Source organism: Echinops telfairi, unplaced genomic scaffold (assembly GCF_000313985.2).
Source record: "Echinops telfairi isolate 266 unplaced genomic scaffold, ASM31398v2 ScPeMD7_7463;HRSCAF=8501, whole genome shotgun sequence".
Classification (NCBI taxonomy): Eukaryota; Metazoa; Chordata; class Mammalia; order Afrosoricida; family Tenrecidae; genus Echinops; species Echinops telfairi.
In genome coordinates this window covers 3,148,535-3,163,499 of record NW_022111363.1, presented here as the reverse complement: position 1 = coordinate 3,163,499, position 14,965 = coordinate 3,148,535, and the positions used below count along the sequence as shown (strand labels likewise).

The 14,965-nt window shown below is 55.8% G+C and overlaps 1 protein-coding gene across 2 annotated transcripts; it reads right to left on the bottom strand.

Moving 5' to 3' along the window:
• Nucleotides 1-860: 860 nt before the first annotated feature.
• SCN2B (sodium voltage-gated channel beta subunit 2) lies at nucleotides 861-14,583 on the bottom strand. Of its 2 annotated transcripts, XM_045283624.1 has the most exons (5): nucleotides 14,525-14,567; nucleotides 14,337-14,398; nucleotides 6,251-6,417; nucleotides 5,798-6,008; nucleotides 861-4,825 (listed from the first exon to the last, which is right to left on the bottom strand). In XM_045283624.1, the coding sequence occupies exons 1-5, from the start codon at nucleotides 14,542-14,544 to the stop codon at nucleotides 4,626-4,628; spliced, it is 660 nt and encodes a 219-aa protein (XP_045139559.1). In that variant the 5' UTR covers nucleotides 14,545-14,567; the 3' UTR covers nucleotides 861-4,625. The 2 variants fall into 2 exon arrangements, with proteins under 2 accessions (XP_045139559.1, XP_004712846.1); XM_004712789.2 differs by having other exon boundaries at nucleotides 14,337-14,583.
• Nucleotides 14,584-14,965: the final 382 nt, after the last annotated feature.

The following is a 14,965-nucleotide window of genomic DNA, read 5'->3' as shown; positions in this document are numbered from 1 at the left end:
GTGTGTGTGTGTGTGTGTGTGTGTGTGTGTGTGTGTGTGTGTGTGTGAAATTGGGGGGAAGATGACCTACACCAAATTGTCACCGAGTCAATGACGACTCATAGCAACCCTACAGGACAGAACTGCCCCTAGGTTTCTAAGACTATAATGCTATGGGAGTAGAAAGCCTTGTCTTTCTCCCTCAGAGTGGTTGGTGGTTTTGAACTGCTGACCTGGCGGTTAGTAGTCCAATGTGTAACCACTACACCACCAGGGCCCCTGGTCCCTAGATAGGAAGTAGCATTTGGTCCCACAGTTCTTAGGGCTGATTCAGCAGTACATAGATGGATTGTGAGCAGCCTGGCTCTTCCCACCAACCCCCTTTCTCCTGAAGTTAGCAGACTCTGGCCAACTGCCGCCTATTTTTCCTGAGCCCTAAGCAAATGAGAGATGTCTAGTGAGATACATTTTGGAAACAAGAAGCAGAAAAGCTGGCCCCATCTGTTCACAAAGTAATAGGCAGCCAGGGCTTCACAGTTAGCCGTGAGGACTTGAAGGGCTGTCTCTGTCACTGATTCACCCAGAACCTCCAAGAAGCAGACATTCCACGACTTTGCCTCCAGGGGTCCCTCGGATGGGGAGAGACCCCCAGGATTCTGGGAAGATAAAGGGGGAAAGAGATGAGGCATGAGTGCGTGGAACCTCTTCGTTCTTGTTGATTCTCGTTGGAGAAGTGTGCGGCGGGTCTCACCTAATGGAGTCCTCGTAGAGTCCACAGGATTACCCGGAAAGGAGAGTGCACCGGGTCCTTGTCAAGGTTCTGGCTAAGCTTCAACCTACCCCACGCTGCGCTCCTGAAAGAAAGCCACGCTCGAGGACTGTTCAGGGGGGGAACACGCTGTTTATTTTGGCCAATAGATCCAAGCAAGGATGCACACTGCAAAAGAAATTCAGTCTGCTCCCCAAAGCAGATAGTACCACAGCAGGTAGGTCACACTGGATCATCTCAGTTTCTCCTCCCCCGCCCTCCAACCACCACACTGAACACCAGTCCTAGAAAGTGCTTACATCGCTGGGCTCTCCTCCAAGTGCACAAAGAGCACTCAGAACATTCCAGAATGTGCCTTTGGTGAATCAACTCAGAACGTCCAGAAATTATTACAAAGCCCCCCCCCCACCCACCCACTGTAACTTTTGGGATGGGTGCAGTGAGCTGTCTTATCTTTGTATATATAATATAGCTATATCTCAATATAGACTGTGTACAAATGCAATAATAGCAAGCTTCGGTAAAGGAAGACATCAGCAAGAGCCAGAAAAATATTTTAAGACACAGGCTGCCTATCATGAAGACATAACTAGGAAGGAAAGGATCTTGATTCATCCCCCATTTCTAGCCATTCCAAAGACCTGGAGTTACCCTTTGGGACTTGGCCGATAATTTCAATGGTCCATCTACTTCACCTGACCTTGTAAATAGTTACCTGCCGGTCTCCCCAAGGAGACTCACACACCAGGAGCAATGCAAGTCCAAGCAGGTGGTCCTTTTTATACATTGGACTCAGCGTGATTCGTACGTAGCTAAAGGGCAGACCCCTATTTCCACACCAGTTCCAAGGCACCTCAAGGCATTTCAGTCCTGAAAAATTTGTGCTTTGTTCTTAGATGCTAAATTCTCCATAGTTGGCCAGCCCATCTCTCCGTACCGTGGTCCTCAAGTAGGAGGAAGAGACAGATCAGGAGTTCTGGGAGAGCAGAAGGGGCAGGGGAGGCAGAGGAGACCAGCAGACAGGGTCTGGTGGAACGTAGCGGTGGGTGCGAGCTTGCAGCCAGGACTGGGCATCAAGCAGTGTAGGACAAGGAAGGACTTGCTAGCTGGCACACAAGGTAGAGAGAAAGCCACTGTGGAGACAACGTGCCCACTTCCCACCTCTCCTCACAGAGGCCCAGATTTGCCCTCAACCTCCCCACCCCCCACCCCACCCCCAGCCCTCTGTGAGACGGGGGAGGGGGGAGGTGTAAGGAGCTGAAGAAGAAAGTGCATATGAAGACGGCACCTGGGGCAAAGGTGGCTTCTGACCCTCCCCACCTGCTTTGGGAAACGGAGGCATGGCCTTGGCCTTGGCCTCCCTTGATCAGAGCCGGAATGAGGCAAGGGCACAGAAGTCTGGGGCTTCTTTATGGGGCGTCCGGACTTCTTCGAATGAACCTAGGGAATCTTGCAAATAACTCCCCTAAATGTCATGAGTCCTGGGGGCGGGGGAAGGGGCGGGCAATCCCAACATCAGTGAAGATCCTCCCACATCCTGGGAGAGGAGGTACCCACAGATGTGAGTTGCAAGCTGCAGAAGCCTATGCAGCCTCCCATGCTCTCAGCTGGCAGGAGGGTCTCCCGCACCCCCTACCAGCTCTCCCCTCTCCGCTGGCTGGCTGCAAGGATGGGCAGCGTCCACCTGCTCCAGGCATCTTGGTGGTTGAAGCGCACCCCATTGGCAGTGTGTAGACTGGCAGTTAGGTTCTGAGCTGATGCGTTTTAGATTTCCCAGATGGGCTGGCTTCCCGTACCCATTCACTGGGGTCCCTTGGCCTGACCTCTGCACTCTGCTCCCTCTCCTCTCCTCGCCTCACCTCTCCTCTCTTCCTTCTGCCTCTCTCCCTGCTGCCCTTCACAGATTGCAGGCTCTGGAAGCCATTCCTTCTCCCCCCACTCCAGCCTCACACACAAGGGCTCCCGAGGTGTTATTAAAGTCACCAGAGAGTCACTCTTGGTCCCCATAGTGCTGGCCTGGCCAACCCCCACCTGGATATGGCTTTGTGTGCAACCCCACCACATGCCTAGCACATAGCAGGTGCTTAATCAATGGGTGTTCGACTGAAGTGAATTAAACAGAGTCTCCCACACAGCACTGCTCCCTCCTCCAACTGGCGGTCTGAAGAGCAGAGGCAGGGGTGGGTCCCTGAGACATGTCTTAATCCCGTATCCACCCTTTGCCCCCAGCTTCATGCCCCGCCCTGGGCACTCACTCCCTAAGTCAGGGCTGGGAGCTGGGCTCCTCTCTGAAGACTGGAAGTGCAGAACAGGCTCAGTGGGGGCAGGGGGGGGGGGGGAGCAAGGCCTCTCACCTCTCACCCCCACCCCTACCTCAGTCACAGCCTACAGCTGCTGGCCTCCTGGGAGGTGAACCCCGGGGCTTCCGGAAAAGTTCACCCTCCTCTCCCAGCGGAGAGAGGCCCCTCCCACTGGAAGAACTATGGCTCTGTTGATTCTAACTAGAGGCTGAGGATCCCAAGGAAGGGAATGGTAAGAACCTCTGATGCTACCCCTTTGAGCCTCAGGTTCCTCCCCTACCGTGAGTGATAGGGCGGGGCAATGTCTGGGGCTCCTTCAAGGTCATGCTCTCTGAGTCAGCAGTTTGTCTCCTCACTGGGCTTCTATAATTCCCTTGTCATGTAGGTAAATGGCAGTAAGAGCTGACCCCCCACAAGTCTACTTTCCTCGCCACAAAGGAATTGACTGAGGTAGGGGACGGTGAGCCACCCTGCTAGATCTAAGGAGGCTCCAAGTCTGCTCCCCACCCAGACTCTTCCCTCAGGGGGTGCCCCCCCCCAGAAGGCTGAACCCCCTTCTGAGGTTTCAAGGAGGAACTTCCACACTGAGCCCCAGAGGCATCTGCCTCCAATTGCACTGCACCTCCACTGCCCACGGTCTCCACTCCCTCCTCATCCCTGTGCTTGTCTGCTCCTGCCCTGATGGTGCCCAGTGTATCTCAGAAGACCCCCCTGGAGCAAACCCTGTTTTACAAAGGAGCCGCCACCCCCTCCATCCCTCAGCTGACTCTGAAAGGAGTCTTCTGTTGGCAGGGAACTACTGTGGAAAATGACCACAACCTGGAACAACACAGTCCACCCCTTGCCTAGCTTAGCTACTCTTCCGGCATTAGTTACACCCAAATCCCCCAGGGTTAGTGGCCGGCAAAAGAGCAAGAGGCCTCTGAGGCAGCTGCTATCACTGGGGAAAAGGAGCAGAGTCAAATTCCTGGGGCCCAGGCTTGTCTACAATATTGCCTCTGGTTCCAATTCTCCTTTGACACCCTGGAAATCCAAGATAGTCCCTTCAGAATGCCCCCCTACCCACCAATTATAGGGGCACGCCATTATCCCCACCACTACCTTCACCAGCAGCCTGCTGGGAGCAGCAAGAGAAGCGTGGTCATGCCACCAGAGACCTTCCAGAGGCAGCGCTGCCACCACAGGGAGCCCACACCAGGTTCCACTGGAGCCACAGCCAGATGTGCCCAAGCACCAGGCAGACTGCGCTGCTAAGCCCTCTGTCTACCCTCAGCGCTTCTCTCCTTGGGGCTCTCACCCTACCCCTGGCTTCCTCTCAGGAACTGGAGGGTTTGCGCTCCCCCACCCCAGGGCCCCCACATCCCATGGGTCATGACAGGTTTCTCAGATGAAAGAGAGGTGGGTCACTCTTGGTGCAGGGTGGGGGGAAGAAGTGAAGGGCTCAGAGGCCCAAGATCAGCACTGGACCCCTGGTTCAGAGAAGCACACCAAGAGAGGGCAGCGGGGTCACACTGTACAGGGCAGAGTGGAAGGGAGACAGGACGCGGGGATGGGAGGCCGCCGGGGCCACCCGCCTGTTACTTGGTGCCATCGTCAGCATTGCCCTCGCCGTCCATCTTGCCCTCCTCCTCGGTCTTCAGGTCCTCGGTGCCCAGTTTCTGTTCTTTTTTTCTCCTCACGCACTTGACTGCCATCAACACCAGGATGACCACGGCCAGGAAGCCCCCCACCGAGGCGCCCACAATCACTGCCACCGTGGAATCCCGTTCCGGGGGCTCTGCAGAAGGCAAGGAAGCAGACCCACTCAACACTAGCCCTGCCAAAGGGGGTCTCCTCCACTGCCCCCCCATACTGTCATGTAATGTGTGGGGTGATGGAGGGGTGTCCTGATTCTCCTCTCCTCATGGAAAGGACTTCAGTGAAAGCCCAACATCAACCCACAAGTGGAACCTCTAAGCCCCTTCCACCACCACCCCCAAAATCTCCTGGGCACCAGGAAGACCCCAGGGGAGAGAGTCGAGTCGGCTCTTTCAGAGCATGGACTTGGAGACAAAGAGCTCCGGTTTCCATCCCGATGGTGCTGTGGGTTCACTGCGGAGCCCTGGGTAACTTGCATCTTCTTCTCTCTAAGCCTCAGTCTCCTCATCTGCTGGATGAGGGAATCACAGCCCCTCCCTCAAAGGGTTTTGAAGAGAAGGAGACGAGAGATGGCATCAGCATGTAGCCCTGGGCCTAGGATAGAGTGTGGTTGTCGCTGCTGCCAGCTGTTGTTGAGGTGCGCTGTGACCCACAGGCACTGACTGGCTCATTTTCGGAAGTAGATTGTCAGGCTCTCCTTCCAAGCCTGTCTTAGTCTGGAAGCACCTCTGACCCTCGTTCTGCATCATAGCAAACCCCTGAGCCTCCTCTGGCCGCCAGCAGTAGCTGGGCACAGGGTGCTTTGGCCAAGAATCCAACGTGGATCACCCGTAGGGGCGGTGAGATTGCTCCCACTGACCCATCAACACTGCCGTGCCCAATAAGTTAAAGCCGCTATTGCTATTGGGAGCACGGTGAGTGTTGTTAGAAGGACTTGCTGGGACCATGCCCAGGGGCTCGGGAACTGGACAAAGCCACATGGATACTTTCACTACACAAGCAGTGGCCAGCCTCCCCCAGGTGCCCTGAGCTCACAATGCTGCAGAATGGCCAGCTAGGAAGGTGCAGGCCCCCAGTGGCTGGCTCCCTAGTCCCGCCCCACTCTGCTCACCTTCCATGAGGACCTGCAGAGAGATCCTGCCGTGGCCGCGGTGGCGGTCGGGCGGGTTCATGATGTAGCAGTTGTAGATGCCAGCGTCCTCCAGCTGCACGTTTTTCAGGGTCACAGAGACATCGTACTTGCTGGGGTTCCCTGAGAACTCCACTCGGTCTCGAAACTGCTCCGGTTTCAAGTTAATGATCTTCATGCGGAACTGGAGGAACTAGGGGAGGGGGGAGGGGGGGCAAACAGCAGGGCATGCTGGGCAGCTGATAGGGCAGGGGGACAGTGAGGAAGCTCCCTCCTCCCCGCCCACCCTCCACATCACCCTTTATCCTGGAAGGAAGGGTCCACCCGACCTTCTCCCAAAGCCCTCGGAGGTCCTGGTCCAGTGCCCACCAGACAGGTGGTGGGCAGTGGACTTCCATGCTGGCTGCTGCCCAGCCTCTTCTGTGCCAGACTTACCGTCTCCTCTGAGCAGTTATTGCACTCCTGGTAGGTCCAGTTCAGGGAGAACTGTTTGTGGTTCACTGTGTAGCAGGAGCTGAAGGTGCAGGGCAGGCGCGCATCGGAGCCATTGAGAACATCAAGGACAGAGGGAACCATAACTTCCATGCTCTGCCCTGGTGGCACTGTAGACAAAGCCACAGCTGGTAAGGTTCTGGCTGGCAGGACCAGAGAAGGGCAGCAGCCTCCTGTGCCCGGTGGAGAGGGGAGGAGTGAGGCTGGGCAGAGCTGTGGGCAGCGTGCTGCCTCCCTGGCCACAGAATAGTGAGGACATCAGGGTGGGGTGGGCGAGGCTCACTGGGGACCCCATTGTGGCTCTGGGGGGAGAGCAAGGGTAGAGAAGAAGAGAGACCAAATCATCTGTCCAGCTGGAAACAGCCAAGTGCCCCCCTCCCTCCGACATTTCTAGAACCACTGTTGGAAAACCCTCCCTCTGACCTGGCTGTCTGACCCTACCCCTGGCACTTGCTACTGAAAACCTTGGCCTGAGATGCCACTGTGTGGGGCCTCGGTTTCCCCTTTCTTACCCAGTCACCGCTATGAAGCCCAGGCACCCCTAGAGGCACGCGGAGACTCAGCAGGCCTGGATCTCCAGACCACAAAGCCAGAGCAAAGCAGAGGGCCCAGCCAGTGCCTCCGTCTCCCCCGGCTCCTGGCAGGCAGGGAAGCAAGCACATGAGCAGTGGGTGGGAGAGATGACCCAGAAGGAAACCCACAGAAGAGACACAGCCCCAAGGATCTGCTGATGAAGTCCCTCTGGGGCCGTGAAGCCACCCAGCAAGGGGCTGGCAGGCCAAGAGGGCAGCAGGGTAGGAAGAAGGCCGGCTTCTGTGGAAGCCTAGGTGCCGGAGCGGAGAAAGGCCTGACACCCTCAGGTATTCTAAGCGAGGTGAGTAAGCGAGGCACCTGGGGTGGGGTGCACAGCTTCCAAAGGCGCCCGCTCTCTCTCCTCTGGCTGCCGAGTAGGGAAGAGATCTGGTAGGAGGCAGGGGAGGGGGGCAGGTGGGAGGGGGGGACAGGTAGAAGTGGGAGACCAGCTAGGAGACTCTTGCACAGGCAGGAAGAGTCGTGGCTGCTGATGCGGCAGAGTAGTGATTGTCCTCAAAAATAGGAAGTGCTTCTGGGGCCGTATCCTTACCCCGGAGACTGGCCTCTCAGGGGCAAACCCATTGCTGTCCAGTTAATTCTGATGGGTGGAGACCCCATGTGGTACAGAGTAGAACTGCACCATGGGGCTTTCTTGGCTGAGGTGTAGTGGTTACCAACTGGGCTGCTCACAGCACGGTCAGAAATTCAAAACCACCAGTCAGAGATGAGACTTTCTGCTACAGTCATGAGCTACAGTGTCGGAAACCCACAGGGGCAACTCTACCCTGTCCTTTTGGGGTCACTGTGAGTCAGCATCGACTCAATGGCAGTAAATTTAGGTTGGAATCTCCAGCAGCAGTTCAACTTTCTCACACAACAATGCTGTGGATTCGAACCTCCAACCTTAGGTGAATAGATAAGGGCAGACCAATGCTGCCATTCAGGGACCTCCCCCCACCCCCACCCCCATCAAGAGAGTCCCCTGGAATCCCCCCAGATCTTGGCCTCTCCTATCCTTCACGGAAGCATGGCAGTGCAGCTGCAGCACGGCCCCCACCCCCACTCTGCAGAGGCGGAGAAGTGTGTACTTGCAGGGAGGCCTCGCCTGGCGGGGACTTGTCCTGAGCTCACCTCATAGCCCAGAAACGACCTGCTGTTTCTCTAGGCCCTACTGCCCTGGGGCCTGCCCTGGCTTCCCAGGGCCTTTACCACAGCCTCCAAGGGACACCTCCCCCGTAGTAAGTGCTCTCCGCATGCTGGTTGACCCTGAGATTGCTTGGCCTCTGCGTTTACCCGCCCCTGCAGCGCTCAGGATTAGAACCTTCCCTGTACTGAGCAGCTTCCCGCCCCTGGCCTGGGGACAGAGCAGTTGAGAGCAAGCGAGGGGGCTATGCTTCCTGCAGCGCTCCGCAGACCAAGCAAGCTTTCCAGTGCGGGCTTCTCCCGGGCAGCCAGCCTGGCGGCGCAGGACCAGGCAGAGCTACCCTTTGGTGGGCACAGAGGTCAAGCCCAAGCCCAACTGCCTGCGTCCTCAGGCACCCTGGTGTGGTTCCACTCACAGTGACTCAGCGAGGGGCCCTGATCTCCTTGAGAGTCCCCTTCTTTGGGGGTGCCTCTCTGCTTTCCCAGGCATGAACTCCTTTTCCGAAATTGGTCTCTCCTGATAACGCGCCCAAGAGGGAGCCCCGGTGGTTACGCGGTAGGCTGTGATCCGAATGGTCTGCGGTTGAAAACCACCAGTAGCTCCGCGGGACAAAGACTGGGCTTTCTACTCCCTAAACCGTCACCGTCTTGGAAACTCTCAGGGGGTTGCCGCGAGCCAGCCAGCACCTGCTGGGTGGCTTGGGTACCATGCCCAAGGGATGTGAGGTGCAGGCTCGCCATTCGCTCTCATGTCTAAGGAGCAGCCTGGCTTGGGCTGCTTCCAGACAGGTTGGCTGGCTACCCTGGCAGCCCACAGCGCTTTCAGTATTCTCCACCAGCGCCATAGCTCAGATGCGTCTGTGGTTTTTCCTTGTTCCTTGCCCAACTCTGACGTGCAGATGAGGCAACTGGAAATACCATATGTTGGGTCCACACAAAAAATAAAAAGAACTCACTGCTGTCACGTTGATGCTGACTTGGGACCCTATTGCGGGGCTCTGAGACTGTCACTGTTCACAAGAGCACAATGCCAGTCTTTCTCGCTCAGAGAAGCGGCTGGTTTCGAACTGCAGACCATGAGGATGGAAGCCCACGGTGAAACCACTGCACCAACCGGGCTCCTGTCCACCTTGGGTCAGGCACAACCTCGTCCTCAAAGTAGCGTTGTAAAGAGGCCTCGTGCAGCCGGCTCTCCCAGTGCACAACTGTGGCGGGAGGAACCTGGAAGCCACCAAGGCCCAGGAAGCCAGAGCTGAGAGGGGGCCCAGAATCGCCAATCTGGCCCCATTGTTTCGGTGACGGAGAGTGAGGCTCCCGAGGGCCACAGTGAATAGGGACATGCCGGGGTCTGAGCCATGGGTGGGAGCCCAGGGCCCCCACCTCAGAGAGTGGCCTCACTTTCTTCATCCCAGAGCCCTCGCCCTCCCCCCCCCATCCAGTCCCTCATTCAGGAACCCACTGGCTAACAAAATTAGTTGGTAACCTCTGAGCGAGCCATGAGCTGAACCCTGGTGCTTTGATTAACATCATTGCTTTCAGGACCACAGTTCAATCCACAGCGGGGTCTGCAGAAAGGACGTGATGAAGAAGGCCAATGCTTACAGCAGGTGCTGGTCAGGACGTCTACATGTGTTCACTCAGTTACACTCACAGTGAAACCCACAGACCCCTGTATGTCAGCGGAGAACTGGCTGGAATTGGGAAGCAAATCACCAGGTCTTGCTTCCAACACCCCCGTGGACTCAGCCGGGCAGGCTTTCACTGTTTGCAGCACCGCAACCCCAGCTAACCCGCTGCTCCCACGTGCGTTCCAACTCCCAGCAACCCTACCAGACAGCAGAGCCGAGGGTCCCCCAGGCTGCAAGCACGGACTCCTTAACACGATCACCCCAAACTTCCAGGCACAAAGTTATATAAAAATCCAAACTCCCTGCCATCCAGCCAATTCCAGCTTATAGCGATGCTGGTTTCCAAGACTGTAGACTCTTTACCAGAGCAGAAAGCCCCTTCCTCCTGCTGTGGAACTGCGGGTGGTTTTGAACTGCTGACCTTGCGGTTTGCATCCCTGTTCATAACCACGGCTCCACCAGAACTCCTTCAATTCACAGCTAGTAAGTGGCCAGGCTACCTGGCTCCAGATGGAGGGTGGAAGGGTAGGGGCTAGGGTGGGGCTATGATTATCACTCTGTCTCCTGCTGTCTGCATCACAGGCCCGGCCCCATACGCACCAGCCCCTAGCTAGGGGCAGACTGGCTAGAGGGGATGAGCCCTATTTAAGGAACCGAGGGGAGCTCACATGCTCCCTGGTTGTCTCATTTGGGACCAGGATGGAAATGATGGAGCAGTGCAGGTGTGGTTTGGGGCCTTTGCTTCTAATGCTACAAGGCAGGCTCGGCCCCTGCACCCCCTCCTCGCCATTCACCAGCCCATCTGAGAGCTCGGGAAATGTCTTCATCTCCTGCCAAACACTTTCCTGCAGAGGCTGGACGTCAATTCTCTCCACTCCTCTTCCCAACCCTACAACAACCCTCTGAGTTGGTTCATTTTCTCCTGAGCATAGAAGCCCCGCCCCAGCCATCGGGCAGCCCCGCCTCCTCAATCAGTACAATCAATACCCAACCGGCAATCTTCTCCTGCCCCCATACCTCGGCTCCCCTCCCAGTCCAGACCACCCCACAGGCATCCCTGAGAGCAACCTGTCTGGAAAATTGAACTAAACTCTCACTCCCAGCCCTCCCTGCTGCTTTCAGGATCAAGTGCAGGTGCCCGGCCTCCAGTCACCTTTGCCTCCAGTCACCTTTGCCATCTAAGCCCAACCTGTCCTGGCCTCACCTCCTGCCAGCGCCCACCCCTCCCCTTCCCTCCCCTCTGCTATGCCAGTGATCCTCTTGAAGTCCTTACTTACCCAAGCCACACGCAAACGGCCACGGGGTAGACTCCCAGACACCCTGTAGGGCAGTGGAGAACCGCCCCTGGGGGTTTCCGAGGGTGTAACTTTTTACAGGAGCAGACAGCTTCCTCTTTCTCCCATGAAGCAGCTGGTTGGCTTCGAACTGCTGACCTTGTGGTTGGCAGCCCAACTCACTATGCCTCTATCCCACCAGGATGCCTTACTTTCCTTCAAAGCATGGCATGCTTTGGGTTTGGCTTCTCCCAGCCCTTGCACATGCTTCTCCTTCCGATGGAAGAGCTCATCGGGTCCCAAGACACTAACTGAATGCAGCTTCCCTGGCAGCCTCAGTCTGTCCTCAGCCCTGCGCATCTCTCTCCAGGGGCAGGGAGGGGCCAAGATCAGGGTGACAGTGTCCTGGTCTACTTGTAGACAAGATTGCTGGCCAGGCACCTCTGTTTCCTCATGGGAGAAGTGAGAATGATACACAGGCTAGCGTGCGGGGCAGATGATTTATAACACGCAGCAAGCTCAGAACAGCACCTTCTGTGGGTGTTGTGCCGTCCTCACTGCTGTATGTACACAGGATGCTTGTTCTAACTACTGGCTTGTCTGTCTCCCTGGGAATACTCTGAGCAACTTGATCTTGTTTATCTCAGTATTCCTGGCACCCAGCACAGTCGGAGACTTCCCTAAAAGTCTGCTGAAAGGAGAGAAGACACTTCCCCCTGAGTCTGGGACCCTGCCCCCATGCAGCAGAAATGTGTGGTGGGCTTGAGAGAGGACCACAGATGTACTGCGGAGTCGGCTCTGACTTAGGGTGACCCAGGTGTGTGGGAGTAGAACTGGGCTCCACAGGGTTTTCAATGGCTGGTTTATTTTGTTTGTTTGTTTTTCAGAGGTAGATCGCCAGTCCTTGCTTCTGGTGTGTCTTTGGGGGGACTTGAACTTCCAACCTTTCAGTTAGCAGGTGAGTGTGCTAACAGTTGGTGCCATCCAGAGACGCCCAAATGAGAACCAAAGTACATTTTCAAAGCCTCCCCTCAACAAAACCCGGACTTCGGTATCTAGGCCAGAGCCCCGTAGTCCCTTCAGAGTCTCTACCGAGATGCCCAATGATGTGGGCTGTTTCCAGCTAACACCTGGCCATAGCCCTCTCTTTGTGCACAGCAGGCTGTCCTACCTGTCCCCTTGCCCCTCTGCCACCTCCCGGTCATCTCAGAAGCCCAGGCCTGCTGCAGGCTCCCTCTACCCTGGTGATCAGTGCTACAATGCCAGAGTTCCCTTGTGCCCTGCTGGTCCTCCATTCCTGCATACTCTCCCACCAAGGTTCGCAAAGGGGTTGGCTTCTTGACCCCCTGAGCCACGATGCCAGCCAAGCTCACTGCCCTCCATGGAGTGAATTCCTTCTCAGAGCAACCCTATGGGGTGGGTACAACTGTCCCTGGGTTTCTGAGGCGGTAAATCTTTGTGAGAGCCTCACCGATCTTCCTCAGAGGGGCCCCCGGAGCTGGTGGGGTTATCAGCCCAGCGTGTAACCGACTCTGCCACAGAGACTCCACTCCTCCCTCTCAACGCTCCATCCTTAGCTACTCCCCTGCTCAGGGCTCCTGCTCTCATCTAGAGCCCCCTTCCTTTCCTCGCTTAGACAGGCCTTTCCAGAGGCCACCTCCCCCCTGCAGGAAACTCCCTCTAACTCCTGAAGAAGCTGCCAGTCTTCGGGTCCCAGCGCCTGACGCTCTAGCCCTGCGGCTCTCAACCTTCCTGATGCCTCGACCCTTTAACTGTTCCTCATGTGTGGTGACCACCCCCAACCATAAAATTATTTTCGTTGCTACTTCATAGCTGTAATTTTGCTACTGTTAGAAAGGGGTCCCGACCCACAGGTTGAGAACCACTGCTCAAGCCACCCACACCGGAAAGCCACCAGCACCAGATTCCTTGGTCACTGCTAATATTGCAGTACTTTCTCTTGAACACTGGGGGCAGTAGAGTCCAGAAGTTGGGAGAAAGCATTGAAAACCAATGCGTTCAATTGTGATAAGAGTTGCATGAGCGCCCAATAAAATGATTAATAAAAGAAAAAGAAAACCAATGCGTTCAAATCTCAGCCCACCCTATCCTAGACATGTAACCTTCCGGAGCACGGTCCTCCTCTGTTCCCCCACCTGTCACACAGGATGGGGAGAAACAAGGTCCGCGATGCCGGGTTGCATGAAAAGTATGCACAGAATCCCCCCTTTACCTCGAGAGAACCGAAGCTCAGAGGGGTTGAGTAACTAACTTATGAGCATTAAATAATTGCCCAGAGGGGGCCTTGAATCCAGGTCTGAGTCCAAGGTGCACCCATGACTGCCTGGGCTTTTGTGACATTCCTGCTGTGTTGCTAGTGTGCCTAATACCCCAGCCAAGCAAATAGGCCTCACATGCTGGCCCCCACCCTCTCTTCTGACCAATAGACCCCGCAAAGGGGGAGCCTTTGTGATGGAGGGTGCCCCTCCCCCAAATCCTTTCAATGGGCCCTGCGTTGCTGCAACAGCCAAGAAACAGTTTAGGAGCAAGAACGAACTGAACCCTAAACCAGGCTTGCAAAATCCCTTTGGAGCCTACCTGCCTACCAGGAAGTCTGCGCATGGTCAACTTGGAAATGAGTACTTGGGACCACTTGACAGGAGTTCTGAGACTCAGCCTTAAAGGTCTACAACCCTGCTTAGCCCACGAGGTCCATTTTGGGGTGTGGTGTGTGTGTGTGTGTGTGTGTGTGTGTGTGTGTGTGCTTCCTGGATCTCTTCACCTGGCCCTTCTCCATTCCATCTGGCCCAAACAGACATGCCTGCTCACAGCAGTCTGCTCAGCAAGATCTCCACTCAACCTGGGAACCCATTCCTCAATGCTGCCCCCACCCTGCTCTCATACCAATGGTGCAGTGCCAGGAAGCCAGATGGTGCTCAGCTCCCTGCCCCCAGGTCCTCTGGCACACCTTCTCCCAGGGCCCCAAATCCACCAGACCCCAAGGGGCAAGGTTCATCAAAGAAGCCCCTGGCTGGAGCATCCGATGAAATCCCAAGCCCCACCCCACCCACACCCACCCCTGCATGTGCAGCTGCTGAAACCGCAGCGCTCCTGGAGGAGACTGCCCATCAGCCCAGCCTCTGCCCCATCCCCATCTAGGTCTACTTCAGAGAAAAGCAAAGAAAAAAAAGCCCCCCCCACCCCCTTGGCAATTTCCACCCCTGAACAACACTGAAATCCCCTGACCAACATTGCTAAGGACCCAGTGTCAGTCAGCCCCCAATAATGTTCCAGGCATCTCCCTTCCCAAGGACACAGTCAGTCCCCTTTCTGTCCCCTGCCCCCATCCTCTTCCAGCTGTGGCTCTACTTCTGAACCCTGGGGAGCATGCAGAGGTGGAATCTAACTTACCCAAAGAGAAAAAGAGGCTGATCCCCATGAGACTGAAGGCAGGGCGAGGTAGCCAGGCATCCCTGTGCATTTTCAGAGAGGAGACCTTAGGAGGGTGGGGTTGGGAGAGGGTGGTTTGAGGGGCTGTGGGCTAGGGGAGGAGGAAGGATTAGATACTAAAAAAACAAAATAAAAGTGCACAGACGTACTTCAAAGACATTGACAACATTGGGGAAGCTTTATTTCCATCTCTCTAATATGGCTGGCTTGTCTGTTGCCGCTAAAGAGAGAGAGAGAATGTGTGTAAGGGAGAGCAAAAGGGGGGGGATGGAGTAAAGTTTGTGGTTGTTGGATTTGAAAACGCATGTGGGAGGGCATAAAAAAAGTCGCTCAGCAAAGCATGAAGTCCCGGCTGCGTTTACCTTCTCCAACAAGAACGGAAGCAAGCCTGTGGTTTCTCCCCCACTGGGATGACTGCTGAGGTTCTGAGAACTATTGAAAGACGTCTTTTTCTTTCTACATATTGCCAAGGAAAGACTGTCGTTTAAAAATGCAAAGAAGAAGGGCCAACAAAGGAGCAGCTTGTTGTGTTTGTGATGTGTGAAGATGGCTGAGGGAAGTGAGTTGGGGAGACTCTCGGGACGTCCCCA